The sequence below is a fragment of the Callorhinchus milii genome, unplaced genomic scaffold (assembly GCF_018977255.1).
Source record: "Callorhinchus milii isolate IMCB2004 unplaced genomic scaffold, IMCB_Cmil_1.0 Scaffold1, whole genome shotgun sequence".
Lineage (NCBI taxonomy): Eukaryota > Metazoa > Chordata > Chondrichthyes > Chimaeriformes > Callorhinchidae > Callorhinchus > Callorhinchus milii.
The window spans coordinates 2651488-2669601 of NW_024704742.1; the positions used below are offsets into that span (position 1 = coordinate 2651488).

The 18114-nt window shown below is 48.7% G+C and overlaps 1 protein-coding gene across 1 annotated transcript in view; it reads left to right on the plus strand.

Annotated features, from left to right (window-relative positions):
• Window positions 1–6967: 6967 nt before the first annotated feature.
• The window catches only part of stpg2 (sperm-tail PG-rich repeat containing 2), a 290142-nt gene continuing 278995 nt past the window's right edge, over window positions 6968–18114 (plus strand). Inside the window, exons 1-4 of the mRNA XM_007902544.2 lie at window positions 6968–7079; window positions 7342–7451; window positions 8725–8889; window positions 9037–9186. Coding sequence (XP_007900735.1) covers window positions 6968–7079; window positions 7342–7451; window positions 8725–8889; window positions 9037–9186 — 537 coding nt within the window. The remainder of the gene's footprint in view (window positions 7080–7341; window positions 7452–8724; window positions 8890–9036; window positions 9187–18114) is intronic.

Consider the following 18114-nt stretch of genomic DNA (forward strand, 5'->3'; position numbering starts at 1 on the left):
TAGGATGTATCTTATTGTCAATCACATAAGGAGTCACAAGATAATAATAATAATAATAATAATAATAATAATCCTTCCATTTGATTTAAAACCTAACCAAGATGTCTCAAAGCACTTCACAAGATATATGGTAAAGTGGTATGACTGTTGTTTGAATGAAGATTGGTTTGGATGAAGAATTCTTCCTTCCAGTCCTCATCACAGCATCACCTTGCTTTTGAAACTAGTCCGGTGGTCCTGGCCTCAACCACCGTTGCTGGCAACCTCTTCCAGGCGTTAATTATTCTCTTGACTAAAGGGTCTAAAGTTTCTCTCGCCCTCCACTGCTGCTCTTCTTACGTTGCTAGAACCATGATTGAGCCCCCTGTGGAAAATAATGTATCAGCTACAAATGTGGATTATAACAACAATAACAATTGCAATTATACAACGCCTTTCAACTCCGCTTTTCTTTTCTGCCAGAGTCACATGAACTGACTTTGGGGGTATAAAGATGGTCGTTTAGCAACGTTTGGGGAAGGAGAATCTGGAGGGAAGTTAGAGTCACTGTTGTACTGCCAAACTGTCCCGGAAGAAGGTAACAGATCACTCGTGTTGCTATGTTATTATAATATGGAAGCGTTGCTATTATATTTGACTGTACTTTGACTTGAGGTTTTGTTGTGTGTGTTCGATGACATACATTCTTAGTAAAGAAGTCATTTGATTCGAACCATTACAGCCACGGTTTGTCGCCTTGCACGCAATCCTTTCGTGGAAACCCCACTTAAGCCGAATGATACACCTGCCTTTTATTTCATGCCCTGAAACAGCGTTCTGCCTTCACAGGAAGAAAATGTTTACTAACACGGTTAACTGATGGTCACCTACACCTGCTCTCCACTTTAAAATGCTGTGAAGTGCTTTGAGATGTTTTTTTATGATGCGATAAAGAGCTATATCGCTCCCCAGTCCACCACCCAGTGCCTCCGCTCGACTGACACCGGCCTCGTGACTGTCCCTCAAAGCTACTGCTCCACCATTGGAGGTCGCGCATTCAGCCACTACGCCCCGAAACTCTGGAGGACTTTTTTCCCCCTCAATCCCTCCGCCTTTAAGTGAATTAATTGAGGACGTTGCTGCAGTCTGAGCTGTTTTTTCTGAACGATACGCGGATAGTGCTATTCTACTCCAGAAATCAGTGAAATTAAACTCAATTGTTCCCTGTAGTTTAAATCACTCGAGTAGATTATTGAGCCTGCTTTCCTTTGCTGTTTGCTGTGCACACTCTGCCAACCTGCCCGATAAAATGTCGACTGCAAGCACTGAAGAGGAAAAATAAACAGAGGACCGAAACGTTATATAAAGCAAACAACAATCAGCTGTGAGCATGTTCGAGATGGTTACCAGGTGTATTTCGCGCACAGATATACAGTCAATTCACATTACAGTACATCCCGTGAAGCGCTATGAGATGTCTAGAAGACGTGATAAGGCGCTATATCAAATGCAAGGATTATTATTATTACTATTATTGACAAGCTCCCGGGCTTTAGACTGCCAAACCAACCACAAGAATGAAGATGCAATTTCAAACCCCTTGAGTGTTTTGCAGCCTTGGAGCAAAACTCGCAGGCATCTGTTGTTCTGCTATTGCACGACAAGAAAAGCAATGACCGAAAAGATCTTTATGTAAGCGCAAATATTATAAATTCACATAGGAGTTAAGTGATTATCCAGGTCCAACTTTGGACAGGGTAAATTAATGAGATGAAGCATCATTCTGGAATTGCACTAAGACCTTTCGTTTGGTTGAGATTCGTGAGACTGAGTGCGCAATCAATCCCACTGCATGTGTGGGGGGAAAAAAACAGCAGATACTGTAAAACCACAGCGCCGATGAGTGAAATAATAAATATTATCTGAAGAAAGTCCTTAGAGATTTGTGAAGTGCAGGCTCACACTATCTTGCCAGTTTAATCAAATTCATGGCGTTCTACTCCTCCATAGTATTGTCTGTCTATTGTATCTTCTTAAAAATAATGAGAATTTCTACGAGGTAGAGTGTGCCAGAGGACTCGAGAAGGAATTGCATAGCTAAATGATGAAGTAACTGATAGCCCGGGGTAGGAGAATTACCCTTCTAGTTACTTTGGACCTCAATAGTCTTTCTCCTAAACATTCCTACGTTCCTAAGGTTAAAGCAAGCTCCGATGATTAAATGATTTGACTGGAGCAAAGAACCAAAGCGATACTCGTTGAATGGAGCAATCATCTTACATTGCATGGTTCAAAAAAAGGATATCGTGGAAAATTGTCGAAGCCATCCAGCCGGAATGATGCTTCAGTCGCGTTTGCCTTTCCCACGGCTGACATATTCTGGGTGGATGGTTTCCAAAAATGTTCCTGCAATGTCCATTATACTTTGTAGAGTTACAAAGGTTGTTACAGCACGGAAACAAGCCATTGAGCTCAACTAGTCAACGCCGATGTTTATACTCCACGTCTCCTGATCTGCTCTCTCACGCCCCTCCATTAGGAGAGACGAAGAAAGAGAGTACAAATCGGAACGTGTAATTAAGCTCAATATGGCGTCGAGATTCTCGAGAATAGATACTGAAAGCGAACGTCACAGGCCAACAACGACGGATACCCTCGGAATCCGGTGCTATAGAGGAACGTTTAAAGAAGCTGGGATTCTTTTCAAAGCATTGAAGCAGAATATAAAATAATAACCAAGCGGGCGATTCACATTCAATGGCAACTTAACCAGCTTTAAGCTTAAATTGGGACCGCACTCTCTCCCTTGCTCGCTTTGCTCAGCCTAACACTGAGTTACTGCTCCTTCCCTGATCCCTCTCTGGCCTTGCCCTCAGCCACTATGTCCCTGTGCCCTGGAGTTCCCTGCCTCTGACCTTCCATCTCGCCCCCTCTTCATCTGGCTTTAAATCCCCTCCTCAAAACCTACCTCTTCGACTGCGCCTCTCTTCACTTCCCCCTCCTCCTTCAGCATCCAGCCCTCACTGTACGGTTCTCTGAGATGGTACTCTACGTGAAGGGTAAATGCCAGTCGTAGTTGCTGCATTACTTCTTGCTGTACTTAACATATAATAATACTATTACTAATAATACTTGCATTTGACATAGCGCTTTTCACGTTTTCTAGACTGTCTCGAAGCGCTTCACGGAATACACCGTAAAGGGAATTAATTCTGTATTTGCGGGTGAAACGCGGCAGCCAATTGCGCACAGCAGTGATCCGCAAATAGGCGTGGATTGGGTGACTTTTTTGAGGGATTATTATCCCCGGAAAAGTGATCTGGCAATCGGCTAACAACCGGGTTGCAACTTATTGCTAGGTAAACAGAGGCGTGTGGAGTAAGGAATTTTTTGCCCAACATTTCGCCCCCTGCCCGGGAATCGAACTCAGGTCCTCTTGCTTGCGAGAGCGAGTGTTCTAACCACTGAGCTACAGGACTATAAAATAGTAAATAAAATATGAGCTATAAAATAGTAAATAGTCATATTTGTCCATACATATATTCCATGTAGTTAAAGAAAAAGCAAGTCACCGGTAGTAAGTTTATGACAGTAATTCACTCTTATCGTTCCATTTATGCTCGTGAACTGCTGAAGCTTCCCTCGATTGAACTGTCCAATTAAATTACTACTTTGTAATGTTCTGCCAAACATCTGTTTCCCTATATGTATCATCAGATGCAGTCTCTGCCTGGAGACTTTTAAAATGTATAAATGCATGGATTGCCATCATCCTATGCAGATCCCAATGAGCAATGTCACCCTCCAGTGGCATTTGCTAAATATGTACCTTTGATGCGTAAGGAAACAAATAAGTTTCGGTAATAATGTGCCATGTTATAACAAGGCAGCCTTGCAACTTTGGCAATAATGCACAAACAATGTTGTGAGATGAATGTGCTGGATGGTTGCAAAATGCTCAGAGCCAAAGAGTATAATAATAATAATAATAATAAAATAATAATATAATAATAATGCCTTCAGCCACTGTGCCCCGAGGCTCTGAAACTCCCTTCCTCACTCCCTTCGTCTCGTTCCCTCCCTTCTCGTTTTCAGGTCTCTGCTGAAGACCTTTCTTTTCGACCGGGCTTTTTCCTTCGAATGGACTTCCCCCCCAATTCCTTTGCTGTGCCTAAAGTCTGTAAAGAAAAGGGCTTTCAACGTTGGTCCAACCGTTTCGAGTAGACCGTTCACAGGTTAAACGCACCCGCTTTTTGTTCCGCTAAAACTAGAATAATCAATAAGGATAGAAAAACTGTACGTGGCTTACAAATGGGCAGTTAAAGATTTTCTTTTCTCTTTGTTAAAAGCCCCATTTTTCCCGGCGACTGGAGTCGAGACAAAGTAAGTACTCTTGGTATCAATAGTGTTTTTTTTCCCACCTTTTCTCTTTTGCTCTATGCAGATTTCTTCAAACTCTTTGGAGAAAAAATAGAGAGAGCCACAGCCTTAGAGGTCCCGGACATTTACACGGGGGAAGCTGTACTTCTGGTCCGGAGAGAGAGAAACGTCAATGGACTTCAGGGAGCGTTGAGATACCCACTGTCGAAGGCACTGAAGCAGCAACCGCTCAACGGAAGGAACGTCAGCAGAACACCAGGAACTAGTGCGACAGGTCTGTGAGGGGAATAAAGTGAACAGGCGATACAAGACAGAATACGGCGCAGAATACAAAATGATATGACAAGCTCGTGTGAGGGGGATGGGGGGGTGGTGGGGGGGGAAGGAACCATAAGTGGTGAGGGGAACATCTCCTCGCGATACATGATAAAAGGAGGGATTTACAGAAAGGACGTTCAGGGATGTACGAAAGTCGAGAAGTAAAAGGATTGAAAAGGAAATCCAGAGTAACGCAGTTAGGAGGACACGTGTTCAACAACAGCAACGTTACATTTATACAGCGCCTTTCACGTCGGGAAGACGTCCCAAGGCACCGGGTCGAAGAGGAGGGCCTTGAAGGTGGCGAGGGGAGGGGACGAGGCGGAGGGACTGCGGGATGGAGTTCCAGAGGGTGGGGGCAGAGGGGCGGAAGTCCCGCCCGCCAATGGTGGGGCAGGCGAGGCGGGGGACATGAAGCAGGCCGGGGCCCGCTGTTGTTGTTGTTGTTGTCGTCATTGTCGTTGTTTTTGTCGTTGTCGTCATGGTTGTCGTCATTGTTTTTGCTGTTGTTGTCGTTGCCGTTGTCGTCGTCGTTGTAGTCTTTGTTGTCGTTGTCGTCGTCGTCGTTGTTGTTGTCGTTGTTGTTTTTGTTGTTGTTGTTGAGCGCTTTTCCCAGCGACTTCTGTTATTTTTTTCCCCTCCCCCCCAGTGCCCCTCCCCCCCAGTGGCCCCCTCCCCCCAGTGCCCCCCCAGTGCCCCCCCACCCCAGTGGCCCCCCCCCCCCCCAGTGGCCCCCTCCCCCCCCAGTGGCCCCCTCCCCCCCCAGTGGCCCCCTCTCCCCCCCAGTGGCCCCCTCCCCCCCCCAGTGGCCCCCTCCCCCCCCAGTGGCCCCCTCCCCCCCCCAGTGGCCCCCTCCCCCCCCAGTGGCCCCCTCCCCCCCCCAGTGGCCCCCTCCCCCCCCCCAGTGGCCCCCTCCCCCCCCCAGTGGCCCCCTCCCCCCCCCAGTGGCCCCTCCCCAGTGCCCCCCCCCCCAGTGGCCCCTCCCCCAGTTGCTGTGCTGTCACAGTGATTGACAGTCGGGGGGAGGGGCCTCTCTCTGTTTCCATGGCAGCGAATACACACAGTGACCGCCACAGAGTGAGTAAAGTGTGTAAACCACTGTGTGTGTGTGTGTGTGTGTAAACCACTGTGTGTGTGTGTGGTGTGGGGGTGGGGGGGGGGTGGGGGTGGGGGTGGGGGTGGGGGTGGGGGTGGTGTGGGGGTGGGGGTGGGGGTGGTGTGGGGGTGAGGGTGGGGGTGGGGGTGGGGGTGGTGCGGGGGTGAGGTGGGGGTGGTGTGGGGGTGGGGGTGGGGTTGGTGAGGGGGTGGTGTGATGGTGTGGGGGTGGGGGTTGGGGTGGGGGTGGTGTGGGTGTGGGGGTGGTGGTGTGGGGGTGGGGATGGTGTGGTGGTGTGGGGGTGGGGGTGGGGTGGTGAGGGGGTGGGGGTGGTGAGGGGTGGGGGTGGGGGTGGTGAGGGGTGGGGGTGGTGGTGTGGTGGTGTGGGGTGGTGTGGGGGTGGGGGTTGGGGTGGGGGTGGGGTGGTGAGGGGGTGGGGGTGGGGTGATGAGGGGGTGGGGGTGGGGTGGTGAGGGTGTGGTGGTGAGGGGGTTGGGGTGGGGGTGGGGGTGGTGTGGGGGTGGGGGTGGTGAGGGGGTGGGGGTGGTGAGGGGGTGGGGGTGGTGAGGGGTGGTGTGGTGGTGAGGGGGTGGGGGTGGTGAGGGGGTGGGGGTGGGGTGGTGAGGGGGTGGGGGTGGTGGTGTGGTGGTGTGGGGGTGGTGTGGGGGTGGGGGTTGGGGTGGGGGTGGGGGTGGTGAGGGGGTGGGGGTGGGGGTGATGAGGGGGTGGGGGTGGGGTGGTGAGGGTGTGGTGGTGAGGGGGTTGGGGTGGGGGTGGGGGTGGTGTGGGGGTGGGGGTGGTGAGGGGGTGGGGGTGGTGAGGGGGTGGGGGTGGTGAGGGGGTGGTGTGGTGGTGAGGGGGTGGTGTGGGGTCCCTATAGATGTACCTTCGGCCGAAACGAACGGTGCGATCGGGATATTGAAACAGATCCCGTCGCCAACGAGCACCGGGTCCGACCCCCACCCCGAGCGCTTCCCTCTCCCCCACCTCCGGCCAACGCTCAGACGTCCCCGGTGGACCCGACGCTGATCCGGTGCCGTCTGCGACCCCCTCCTTTCCGCGCCTGACCCGGTGACTGTTTTATCTTCGACTCTTGTCGGCAGGAAAGCGTTGCCCTCCCTCTCCCTCGGTGCCGCTGGCATGCTCGCCCCTCGCCCGGAGACCCTCTAGTGTCGAGCCGACGGCTGCTCCAAGATGTACGACCGAGCCCCCCGAGTGTCCAATTTCATCACCGACCCGACGGGACCCGCCGTGGGTCCGGCCTCGTACAACGTCGCCCGCCGCAAGGTGGCGGATGAGACCCAGGGTAAGAGGGAAGGCTGCCTCGGGCCGACTTTTCGGACGGTGATCGGCAGAGGATGGGGTGGGAGGAAGGCGATAAGAGCGGGGAGGTGGGTGGGGGTGGGGGTGAGGGGGTACGGGGGGGTGGGGGGGGGTCACTCGGATTTTGTCTGTTGCAAGACTTCGGCGTCGCTAAAAAGCTTTATCGATCCACCGCTGTTGCTTTTCGGCGTCCAGTCTGCAGATGCCTCGGTTCAAACTCACCCAACAAGTTCCTCTCTTTCCAGATGGCTACGCACCGTTTTTATCCATGACGAGCCGAGATAACATCTTCAGGGTGTCGGGCACCTTGTTGAGTTCTCCGGGACCGGCGTATTACGACGGTTTTCAAATGCAGGTGTGATATCCGCTGACAGAACCGCACTGCACTTGAAGTCCTCGCCGAGGAGCCTTGAGGCGGCCGCCATCCCAACGCCAATGGAGCTTATCCGTCAAAAGCAAAGGGGCTGTTATTATTCCAGAAAGTTGCCAACGCTTCGGTCCAGCGCATAAGTGAAGCTCAATGTACCCGTTCAATCGGATCTACAGAGCGAGTTTCTATGCTTCCGAACGGCGCCCGAGAGTTCGGTCGAAGCTCGAGCTCTTTCGCCGCTGTGCGACACAGGAAGGCGGAAGGGGGAAGAAAGTGACGGTGGTCAAGAATCGCCTGTTGCGAAAGATTCAGACCCTTCACTTTCTTTCTGTCCTTTAGTTGAGAAAAACCCTACCTGCGCCACAAAAGCCGCCCGCTTTCCCCGGGGGGGGTGGGGGGGGGGGGTGGATGGCGGGTCAGTTAACATCGAAGGTCGCCGCAAGGTATCGCAAATTCATCTCCGTGGCGGAGCCATGTGAAAAGACGCTCAAAAAGAAGAGCGGAGGGTTCCGGTTTGCACGTCAGTGTTAAGACGTGTAAGCGCGATGAACGTGTAAGCGCTAAACACTCGCGACAGCAGCAACAACAACCACAGCTTGGATTTACATAGCGCCCTCCACGCCGGACGGCGCTTCGGAGCGCTTCACAGCGACGGTAAGAGTAGCCGAAGGCGCGGTCGGAGAGAAAGGTCTTCAGCGGGGGGACCTGAAAACGGGAAGGGAGGGGGCGAGGCGAAGGGAGTGAGGAAGGCAGTTCCAGAGCCTCGGGGCGCAGTGGCTGAAGGCACGGCCGCCGAGGGTGGAGGGGGGGAGGAGGAGGGGGACGAGGAGGAGGGCCCAGACCCGGAGGAACGAAGGCAACGGGTGCTGTTTTGAGGAGAAGGGAGGTCAGAGAGGTCGGGGGGTGCAAGAGGAGTGGAGGGACTTGAAGACAAGGGTGAGGATTTTGAAGTTGAACAAGAACTTGCAAGTTCTTCACCGGTAAAGCCTTATCGCTCGTTTGCAAACTGGAACAATTTTATTGTCACATATGTACGAGCAACAATGACCGATCCAATTGCTTAGTATTTTATCGTGCTCAAAGCTTCTGACTCCAGCTATGATTTGCTGCGTATTTGACCTCCTATTTGGATGGGACGATTCTCATAACCAATCCAGCACTCAGGCGTTAAGAAGTTGTTCAGCGAACCTTTACGAACAGTGCGTGGGTTTTGTTTCGACCGAAGCAAATGGTCTATTTTTCTATGTGTGGATTTTAGAACCGTGTTCCTGGAGGGCAGAGTCTGCAGAACAAGGCCCTTCGCTTCAAAGAAAGCAAAGAAGACAAACCTGGACCTGGGATCTACATTCCGATCTCCGACTTTGACGAAATTCAGAAAAAGCCGAAAATGTGCAGATTGCTTAAGAAACCGAAGAGTATAGTGGTGAGCTCTTACCTCTGCATCTCTATTATCTATAATATATGTAAAAAATATACACACCTGTATATAAAATATATATATTACTCATTTCGCTCATTCTGGACAGCTCTGAATCAGCACAATTACTTCTTCTTATCTTTCGCTCTCCAGATACCAGATGCCCATATGCCCACTGCCCCATCGATCCCTTCAAGCAATCAGTCCTATGGCTATGAAGAAACCAAAGTAGGAATTCTCTGCAGGAAACCACCCCCTGCCCGAGACCTGACATTGGGTCCAGCGTTTTATTATCCACAGTTTGTAAGTAACAGCAATAATTACTCACCGCGACCGAACCAACAACGCTAAGAAATGCTTAAATAGTCGCCGTTACTCTCTGCAGACTCAGTAACTGGTTAAGGAGGATGCATCCCTCCGGAGTCCGTTAACCTGGTAAACTAGATCCGGGCTGTGTTGTTTACTTGCTTCTCCTGTGTTGCTCATTTGGTTTAAAACGGCAGTCGTTACCCCCCCACCCTCAAAAGAAAAAAAAATACTTCCCTTGACCCGTCAAGGTTCTATGTATTTTGCCGTTAAACGTGGCAGCCAATTTACTCACGGCAATATCCTTCACTCTACCGTAAATTCCGTGGAGTGCTTTGAGACGTTCCCGACCTCCCCGGCCCTTTGACGTGAGAGAGAGGCGCTTTATCCGATGCAGAGGTTTTCGTTCTTCTTCTTAAAAGCAATCGAATTATACCGAGGGGATGACTCCCTACAGCTCGCAAAGTGCTGCGCTGTAACCCACCCCTGACCGTGTTTAACTGCTCGTGAGCTGAGCCGAGGAGAGCGACTGGAAATAACACAGCGCTGCACAGCATTTCGCATGCCCGTTCACCGGCCAACGCCCGATGTCTCAATCTGAGAGACGATACGCATCCCGGGCAAGCGTTCAACTCTGCCCGGCTATATTTGTGCTGCGTGGACCGCGCGTACGAGGACGGACGTGCGCGCGATAGACGGTGCGAGCTCCAGGCATCTCAGAGGGAACCGCACGGCAGAGAATCCCGGCCTCGGTAGGGTTTTCGCTCGCTTGAGTCAGCCTCACGCCAGTCCGGTGCGACGGACATGGCATCGTTCGCTGAAACGTGCCTCACTCGTGCTGGCGGGTGTTTGGGTCCGAATAAGGCAACACGGTCTTACATTACCGATGCATTCCAGCAGATGACAGCAGAGCTACGTGAAGCCGAATGCTTTCTCTGTGCGAGGCGCTGCTACGGTGAGGGATTTAAGATTTTATTCCCGACCAGCAGTGACTAACTCTGATCGGCCACTGGGGGGGTCGTCTGAAGCCGAGCAGACGAACGCCGTTATCTGGCGGTCAGACGATCTTACTTCTGCTTTACAGCCCGTTACCTCTCTGCGGTGCAATTCCCTGCCTCGGTTGAATGTGATACAAATTCTCCCCAACCCCCTCCTTCCCTGTGTGGAAACCCTGGGGAAGAATCCACAGAGTTAATAAGGAGGAAAGGGCAAATGGACAATGCAAACTCTTGACGGGGGGAATCCGTGCAACAGGGCGACCGCAATGAACCACACATTAAATAACGTTGGGCGAGTTTCCTCAACTCCACGCGCCTCTGTTTGCCGAGCAGTACGTAGGAACCCGGTTGTCAGTCGATTGGCCGATCGGTTCTCCGGGGGTAATAATTCCTTAAAAAAATCGATAATAATTTGGTCACTCAATCCACGGCTGTTTATGGGGCATCGCCGTGCGCCATCGGCTGCCGCATTCCGCCCACGAAATGCACAGTCAGTTCATTTGATCGGGTGTTTTGTGAAGCGCTTTTGGGAAGAAGCAATCCTTTGAGGACTGTGCGTCTCATTTCTTTTACGGCGTAAGGCGTTGTTTTCCCGCAGTAGCGTTGTTTCCGCGTGGTGTCTCCTCGACTCACACAGCGGTTCAAGCAAGATTTATAGTTTTAAAGGCTGTATGTAATCACAACAGCACCTTCAGGAATTTGCAGCGCAAAGAGGTCACCTGTTTCTAAGGACTCCGATTGATGCCATTTAAGCGGAAATCTTAGTGGAAGGAATAATTCATGATATGATTATACTGAGGATTTTGGAAGGGAAAGCCCCGATTTTGCTTAATTCCGTGAAAGATTAGAGTCTCCCTCGGAGCCTTGCTTGGCACTCAATGTTCAGCCCCACATCCGTGCCATGACCCGCACCGCCTTTCCAAACCTCCATAACATCGCCCGGCTCCGCCGCTGCCTCTCCCCTCAGACCCTCATCCGAGCTTTCCGTCACATCGAGGCTCGACTCCGCTAACTCCCTGCTTGTCGGCCTTCCCAACTCTTCCCTCCGCAGGCTGTAGATCATCCAGAACTCTGCAGCTCGTGCGTCCACTCCCCTCACCAGGCTCCGTGACCTTATCCCCACAATCCTCGCCGGCTCTACTGGCTCCTCACCGCCCCCCCCCCCCCCCCCCGAGGATAGTTCAAAATCCTCGCCCTCGCCTTCAAAGCCCTCCACGGCCTTGCCTTGCCCTTCCCTACCTCTGTGACCTGCTAACTCCGCATCGACCCGTCCGCTCCCTCCACTCAGCGAGCTCTGGCCTGCTCCTTGTCCCCCCGCCCGGCCCGCCCCATCATCGGCGGTCAGCCTTCAGACTATGCCCCCATCCTTTGGGATTCCATCCCACAGTCCTGTCGCCTCGCTCCCTCCCTTGTCTCCTCCAAGGCCTGTGTCAAGACCCTCCTTTCGACGGTGTCTCCGATCACCCTCCCTGCCCTCCACCCTTCCGATCCTAACCTCCAGCTCGAGTCCAAATCCTTAACTGTCCAGTACTGTGGGACGTCCTCCTGACATGAAAGGCGCCACCTGTATAAATGTGGTTTGTTCATTTTGCCCATTTCTGTCGAACTACAGTATTTGCTGACTGGACCTCACCAAAGTCCTGCGATATTAACAAGCTTGTGAATCTGCTCGGTGAGGTGTGATTCGTGACACATCAATGCACGCAGGTGAAAGAAAGAGTAGCATTGCTAATGTTTGTTTTTAGATGATTTCTGAATGCACTGTCGAGAAAACCACAAACAACACCGCTGCTTCTCCTGAAAGGAATCGATTTGAAATATAGGGATGTTATGCTACCGTGTGATCGTATTGGAACAGATAGTGTGCTTGCTAAAAAGAGAGATGGTAATTTATTGTATTAACTACAATGCGGTATTTTAGGTATATGGTCATTTTTTTTTATTCTCTTGCCATAAACGTGCTGCCTGCATGAGCTGAGCTCGGTTGTATTGGCAGAGATAATTGCCGCAAATACACAAGTCAATCCACTTCACAGTGTATCCTGCGAAGCACTCTGAGATGTCTCAATGGTGTGATACGGCGCTATATCAAATGCAAGTGTTATTATTTTGACACTGAGGATTGCACATCGAGGCAATGGGTGATGGAGTGTGGTCAGGCTACAGAAGATAACGTGGATGCACCGAGAGGTAACATGGTGTAGTTTCTCCCACACTTTTTTCACCCAGGGATGGTCCCGAAGATTAATTTCCGTTCCATTAACGTTTGAGAATGGATAGTATAAATCTAGTGCTTCTCCATCTCCGATGATGTAGTTTTTGTTGACGTGTGCATTTGCCCGGAATTCCTATATCAGTCCCATTAATTAGCTTGAGTGTCCTTAATCTAGCAAAGCTGTCGGGTGTAAGTGTATGTGCATCTATACAGATTGATGTCCTCTTCTCTTTGCCCACAAAATATACAGTCAGCTGATTTGACAGTATATTCTCTAAAGCACTTTGAGATGTCTTGAAGATGTGATAAGGCGCTATACCAGATGCAAGGATTATTATTATTATTATTATTATTATTACTATCATTGTATGTCCAGGTTTATATCCTTGACATTATCCTCCGAATTGTCTTGTGGACCGTAAAAGAACGTTAGGTATTTTTTTAAAAAAACACATGCAAGCTTAATAACCGTCTGTGAGACACAGGAAAAAACAGGCAGAAGGTTTGCAGAATGATCGCTCTTCAGTCAAAACAAAATCCTATGATGGTGGTGAGACGCACAGCCCAAGAGTGAACAAGGTTGTCCGTACTTTTGGGTTTGTGCACAACCTTCTGTAAGCACGGAACAGATGGTTATGTTTGATTTATAATGAATGTTCCTGTGCCTGTGTTTTAATCAACTTGAGATACCCAGTTGCAGCTTGAAAGACTCCCAAAGCTTCCTTGTGCCCATTAATAAAAGGATAGTGATGGAACCACCGAGAAACTGTGGTTGAGGGGCCAGGACTCTTATCGGTCAATGACGCTCACTTTCTCAACTGCTAGAAGCACAGCCTTACGGTATTCTCTCTTAGAATTGGAAATATCATCAATTAAACAAATGCAAGGATTATCCCCCCCAAAAAGTTCCTATCTTTGAACAATCAAAAATGAAATAAAGTCAGCAATTTTGCCGATTATAATTTGAAACCTCTTCTTGTTTGCCTTGAGATGTGCAAGTATAAAGTAATCGGGGTGTAATATGGGATGTAATATGGGGTGATTTCTTTATAAAGAAAGTGGAAGTACGTAACACTAACCCGTGAGATCTTCGCAAGAGAGGGATCTACTTCTGGAACAAAGTTCCCGCTGGTTTGCGTGACGTTCTTTCCTGATTCTTTTCCTGAGACTCCACTCACGCTCCTCATGTTACATTTTTAAAATCTAATCATAGAATACTGTGAGCCTTAGAGTCTTAATAATATTAATAATAATAATCCTTGCATTTGATATAGCGCCTTATCACGTCTTTGAGACGCCTCCAAGTGCTTCACAGAGTAAACTGTAAAGTGAATTGACTGTATATATTGTGAGCGAAACACAGCAGCCCAACCACCGTGGATTGAACAAATTGTCACTCTTATTTATATTTTGTTTTAAGGGATTATTACCTCAAGAAAAGTGATCCGCCAATTGACTAACAGCCGGGTTCCTACTTACTGAGTCTCGTAGCACAGTGGTTAGAGCACTCGCCTCGCAAGCGAGCGGACCTGGGTTCGATTCCCGGGCAGGGCGAAACTTTGGGCAAGTTTCTTTACTCCACACGCCTCTGTTTGCCGAGCAGTAAGTAGGAACACAGTTGTTAGGCGATTGGCGGGATCGCTTTTCCGAGGATAATAATCCCTCAAATAAAACCAATAATAATTTGGTCACTCAATCCACGACAGCTGTGCGCAATTGGCTGCCGCGTTTCACCCACAGCTATACAGTCAATTCACTTTACAATATGTTCTATAAAGCGCTTTGAGACGTCTCGATGACGTGAAAAGCGCTCCATCAAATGCAAGGATTATTATTATTATTGTTGCTAGGTAAACAGTGGCGTGTGGATGTCACCCTGCCCGGGAATCGAACCCGGGTCCTCTCGCTTGCGAGGCGGGTGCTCTAACCAATACGCTACAGGACTCCACGTAACAAAAGTCTTCCCCTGATTTTTTTCTCCTTTGTTTTGGCTAACAATCCCCCAAATAAAAATGGTCAACCTTCACGCACGTTTGTAGGTTATTGCCATGTTCAAATTGGTTGCCTGCAAAATACAGTGACCGCACTTTACAATATATCTTGTGAAGAAGCACATCCTTCCGACATGAAAGGCGCTGCACCAAATCAAAGAATTATTATATTTGTTTTCTGTGGGTTACTTTTGCTGACCTCCATCTATATTCACTGCTTCCGACACAATCCAACCCACGGTTACTTTACGAAATTGTAGCCAACCGGTTTTTGCCACGTGTCTGTAATTGTGGATTACTGTGGTGTCCGAGCAGAGACTTAACAATGTGCCTCCATGTAAAAATGCCCCCGCACCTCACTAGTGAATGCTGGTGTGCATAGAATGACCTTGAGGAAGGTTTAAGTACTGTGCAAAGGAACATGATTTATGAAAGACCTTCCCTTGGGAAAAGGACTGACAAGTTGCTCTGTTTTATAGCTTGCTAAAGTAGAGTACCTCATAAGGTCCATTATTAATGGCTGTCATTCACAGTCTTGGGGAGAGCGTACGTTTTGGGAGTTGGTAACCTTCAGCTGGTGTACTTGACTATGAACCACTCCTGTGTAGCGCATTGCTCCGTTTTTTTTTCTCTCAAGTAGCTTTGGCGCATTACTTGGGAATTCACTGCATTGGTGAAGGAAAATGCAAGGGTTGCCTACGGGATGTTTAACATCCGCCTGAGGGGAATTTGGTTTAACGTCTGACCTGAAAGACGGCACCTCCGACAATGCAGCACCACCCCAGGACTGCATTGAAGTGTCAGACGATGTGAGTACTAGTCCTGGCAAAGAGCTTGAACCCACTGCTTGCTGACTGTAGGGTGAGGGTGCTACCAGCACAGTCGGTCCCGTGGCCCTACTCAAAAATAGAAGGCAGTCTCTGCCAGTCTGCTGGCCGACAATTCCCCCAAATAAACTTGCTCGTTCATTTCACAGCCGTTTGTGGGACATCGCTGTACGCTATTGGGCTGCAGTTTTCGCCCACAAATCCACAGTCACTTCAGTTGACGGTATATCCTGTGAAGTGCTTTGGGACGGCCTTCCCGACACGAAAGGTGCTATCCCAAATGCGAGAGTTACTACTTATTATTTAAGGAGACATTTGCTGCGTGCACGAGGGAGAAGAGAATAGAGGGGTAGAGGAGAGGGGCAGAGAAGGTTGAGGGGAGGTGTGGAAGCTTTGTGTGGAGTATAAACACTGAATTTTATAATAACATTAGTGTAAAATAATATATGACACAGTAAACTCACGTAAGTCTTCTCGTTATAAATCGTATGATCGTAGTCGTACATTCACCTGAGTCACTTAATTATACAGTCGTGTTTTACGAGTTGGATGGACAGCTAAGTTGTAATGGTTTCTTGGTCTCAAATAAACCTAAAATCCTCTGCAAATCATATCCTAACTCGTTTCGCCGCTGCCGTCCTTTACCGGCTACATTGAAGCACCGGGGCACAGTGTTCTGTTTGAAACAAGTGGGGGAAACAAGGTCTTGGTTTAGGTCTTCATCATATCACAAAAGATAAACTTAATTTGCGTAGAGCACAGTAAGTCTGCTGAGCCAACGTCTATAAACTTTGCCAGTAAGTCGTATCAAATGTTATGGTCCCGACTGATACGACTTAGTCAAGTTTACTTGTATTAGTATATATTAACAATCATAATAGTAATAATACTATTCTTAATGTGCTATTTTAGTGTTTCATGTAGGTAATCCTGCAAAAGCAGTATGTGATGATTCAGACCTGCAGATGAGATAGTTTCAATTCCTGCTGTCGGTGGGTGACCAAATTGGCAATATCTTTGCTCATCTTTACTGTAAGCATCTAATTCCTGAAACTAATTCACATGGCAATTGTGTGGAATTATTTCCGCACATACATTTGTTAGCAGATCGCCAGATAGCAGATTGAGACAAGAAGCCTCATTTAAAGGGGGTGGGAGAGGGGGTGGGGTGGAGTGGGCTTGTTAAAATTAGTTTAATTGACAATATCCTTTCATCTCTAATGGAATTGCCTCTGAATTATCGGCGACTTTTGGCTGTGCAACGTGAGGCACCTGCGAGAATTAATATGGGAGAGAACAGCCCGTTAATGTGTAAATTAATGAGCGAGGGTACTTTACTTCTATATTTATTCTATTCTTCAATTTAATTAGCTGCAGGACCATTTAAAAAGTACCAAAGTACCTTCCTCATCCATTTGGATGTCAACCTGAGAGGAGGAGATCAGTAATTCTTCTGCAAATTACACCATGGCCTTCACCAGAAAAGATGTGCTCAAATTTGATGAGTTTCTTTCAATGAAACCATATTTTACAGCCTAATGAAAATCAAAACCCTCACCGTGACCTTGAAGTGGCTAAACATAACATTCTAATGCAAGAAAGATTTGGGTGATTTAAGATTATTAACTCGCATTATTTATTTCCTCCCGCATCTGTTTTTTGGCTAACAGGCTTTTAATCCGGTGATAAATGGGGAATTCTTACCTGACTAACAGAAAGGTCACTAAGTAGTGGACAATTTATATTGTTTATAATTCAGTGGTTTTGGGATCCCAGTGCAGTAATCAATTCTCCAAGTGGGAAGACAATGGGGGATGAAGGATATTCGTTAGTGATCTGATTTTATCTGAAGAGCAAACCACACAATTGCGTTCATTTAAAGTAAATACAGCTCCCGTCAATGTAACCTCACCCCAGGCTCTAGTCGTATCAACCTCCTCAGTTACTCGAGCAACCCATGGAGCCTGTGCAGAACCTCCACCTTTTGTTCGACCCTCAACTCTCCTCCGGGTAATTCAATTGACCAAATCCGCTTTCCTCCATAACCCACCTCCCCCCAGTGCTTTACCATGCAATTGGCCAAACGCTCATCCGTACAGTTGTCATCACTGCTCACCAGCCTCCCCAGCTCTGCCATCCACAAACACCAGACAGTCCACGTCCTTTCCCACACTCGGCTCCTCAAGTGCATCACCTCATTCCAATGTTTTTCCTGTTGTCCTGCAGATCAACTTTAAGACCCTAGTCCTCACTTCCTTGACCTTGCTTTATTCTACCTTGATGATCACTTGCAACCCCACTCTTCCCCCTCCACCCCCGTCAGTCACTCTGTTTGCCCCGCCAACTGTGGCTTGCCTCATGTTCCTTGCCCTCTGTCCCACCATTGGCGGGTGAGCTTTCAACCAATTTTTCCACCCTCTCTGGAACTCTCTTGCTTCCATTTTCCCTCCCTGTATATCAAAAGCTGTCTCAAGATCGTCTCTATGACTGCGTCTTTAGCTATCGCCTCTCTCTCTCTCTCTCTCTCTCTCTCTCTCTCTTTCTCTCTCTCAGCTCAGGCTCCCACTCAGGCTTTGTGAAGTGTTTTCTGCCGTTCTCCTTGCATGAAAAGCGTTATATAAATGCAAATTGGTGTTGCCAAAGATATTTATTTTTTTGATATACTAGTAAGTGGGTTTGAGCATTTGAAAAGCCATCTACATCATGTTTCAAGCTTTGCATTCAGCCCTGAAAAAAAATCAATGATATTTTTTGAGGAAATAGGTTTAGCTTTACAAAGAGCTGTGATTTCACAAGTGCGTCTGCACCGTGTATTTGTAAGTGCTTCTTGCTGTGGGCATTACAATGTACTTAAAGTTAGCTGAAATGTGTGTAAGAAGTGTTGAATAGGTGAA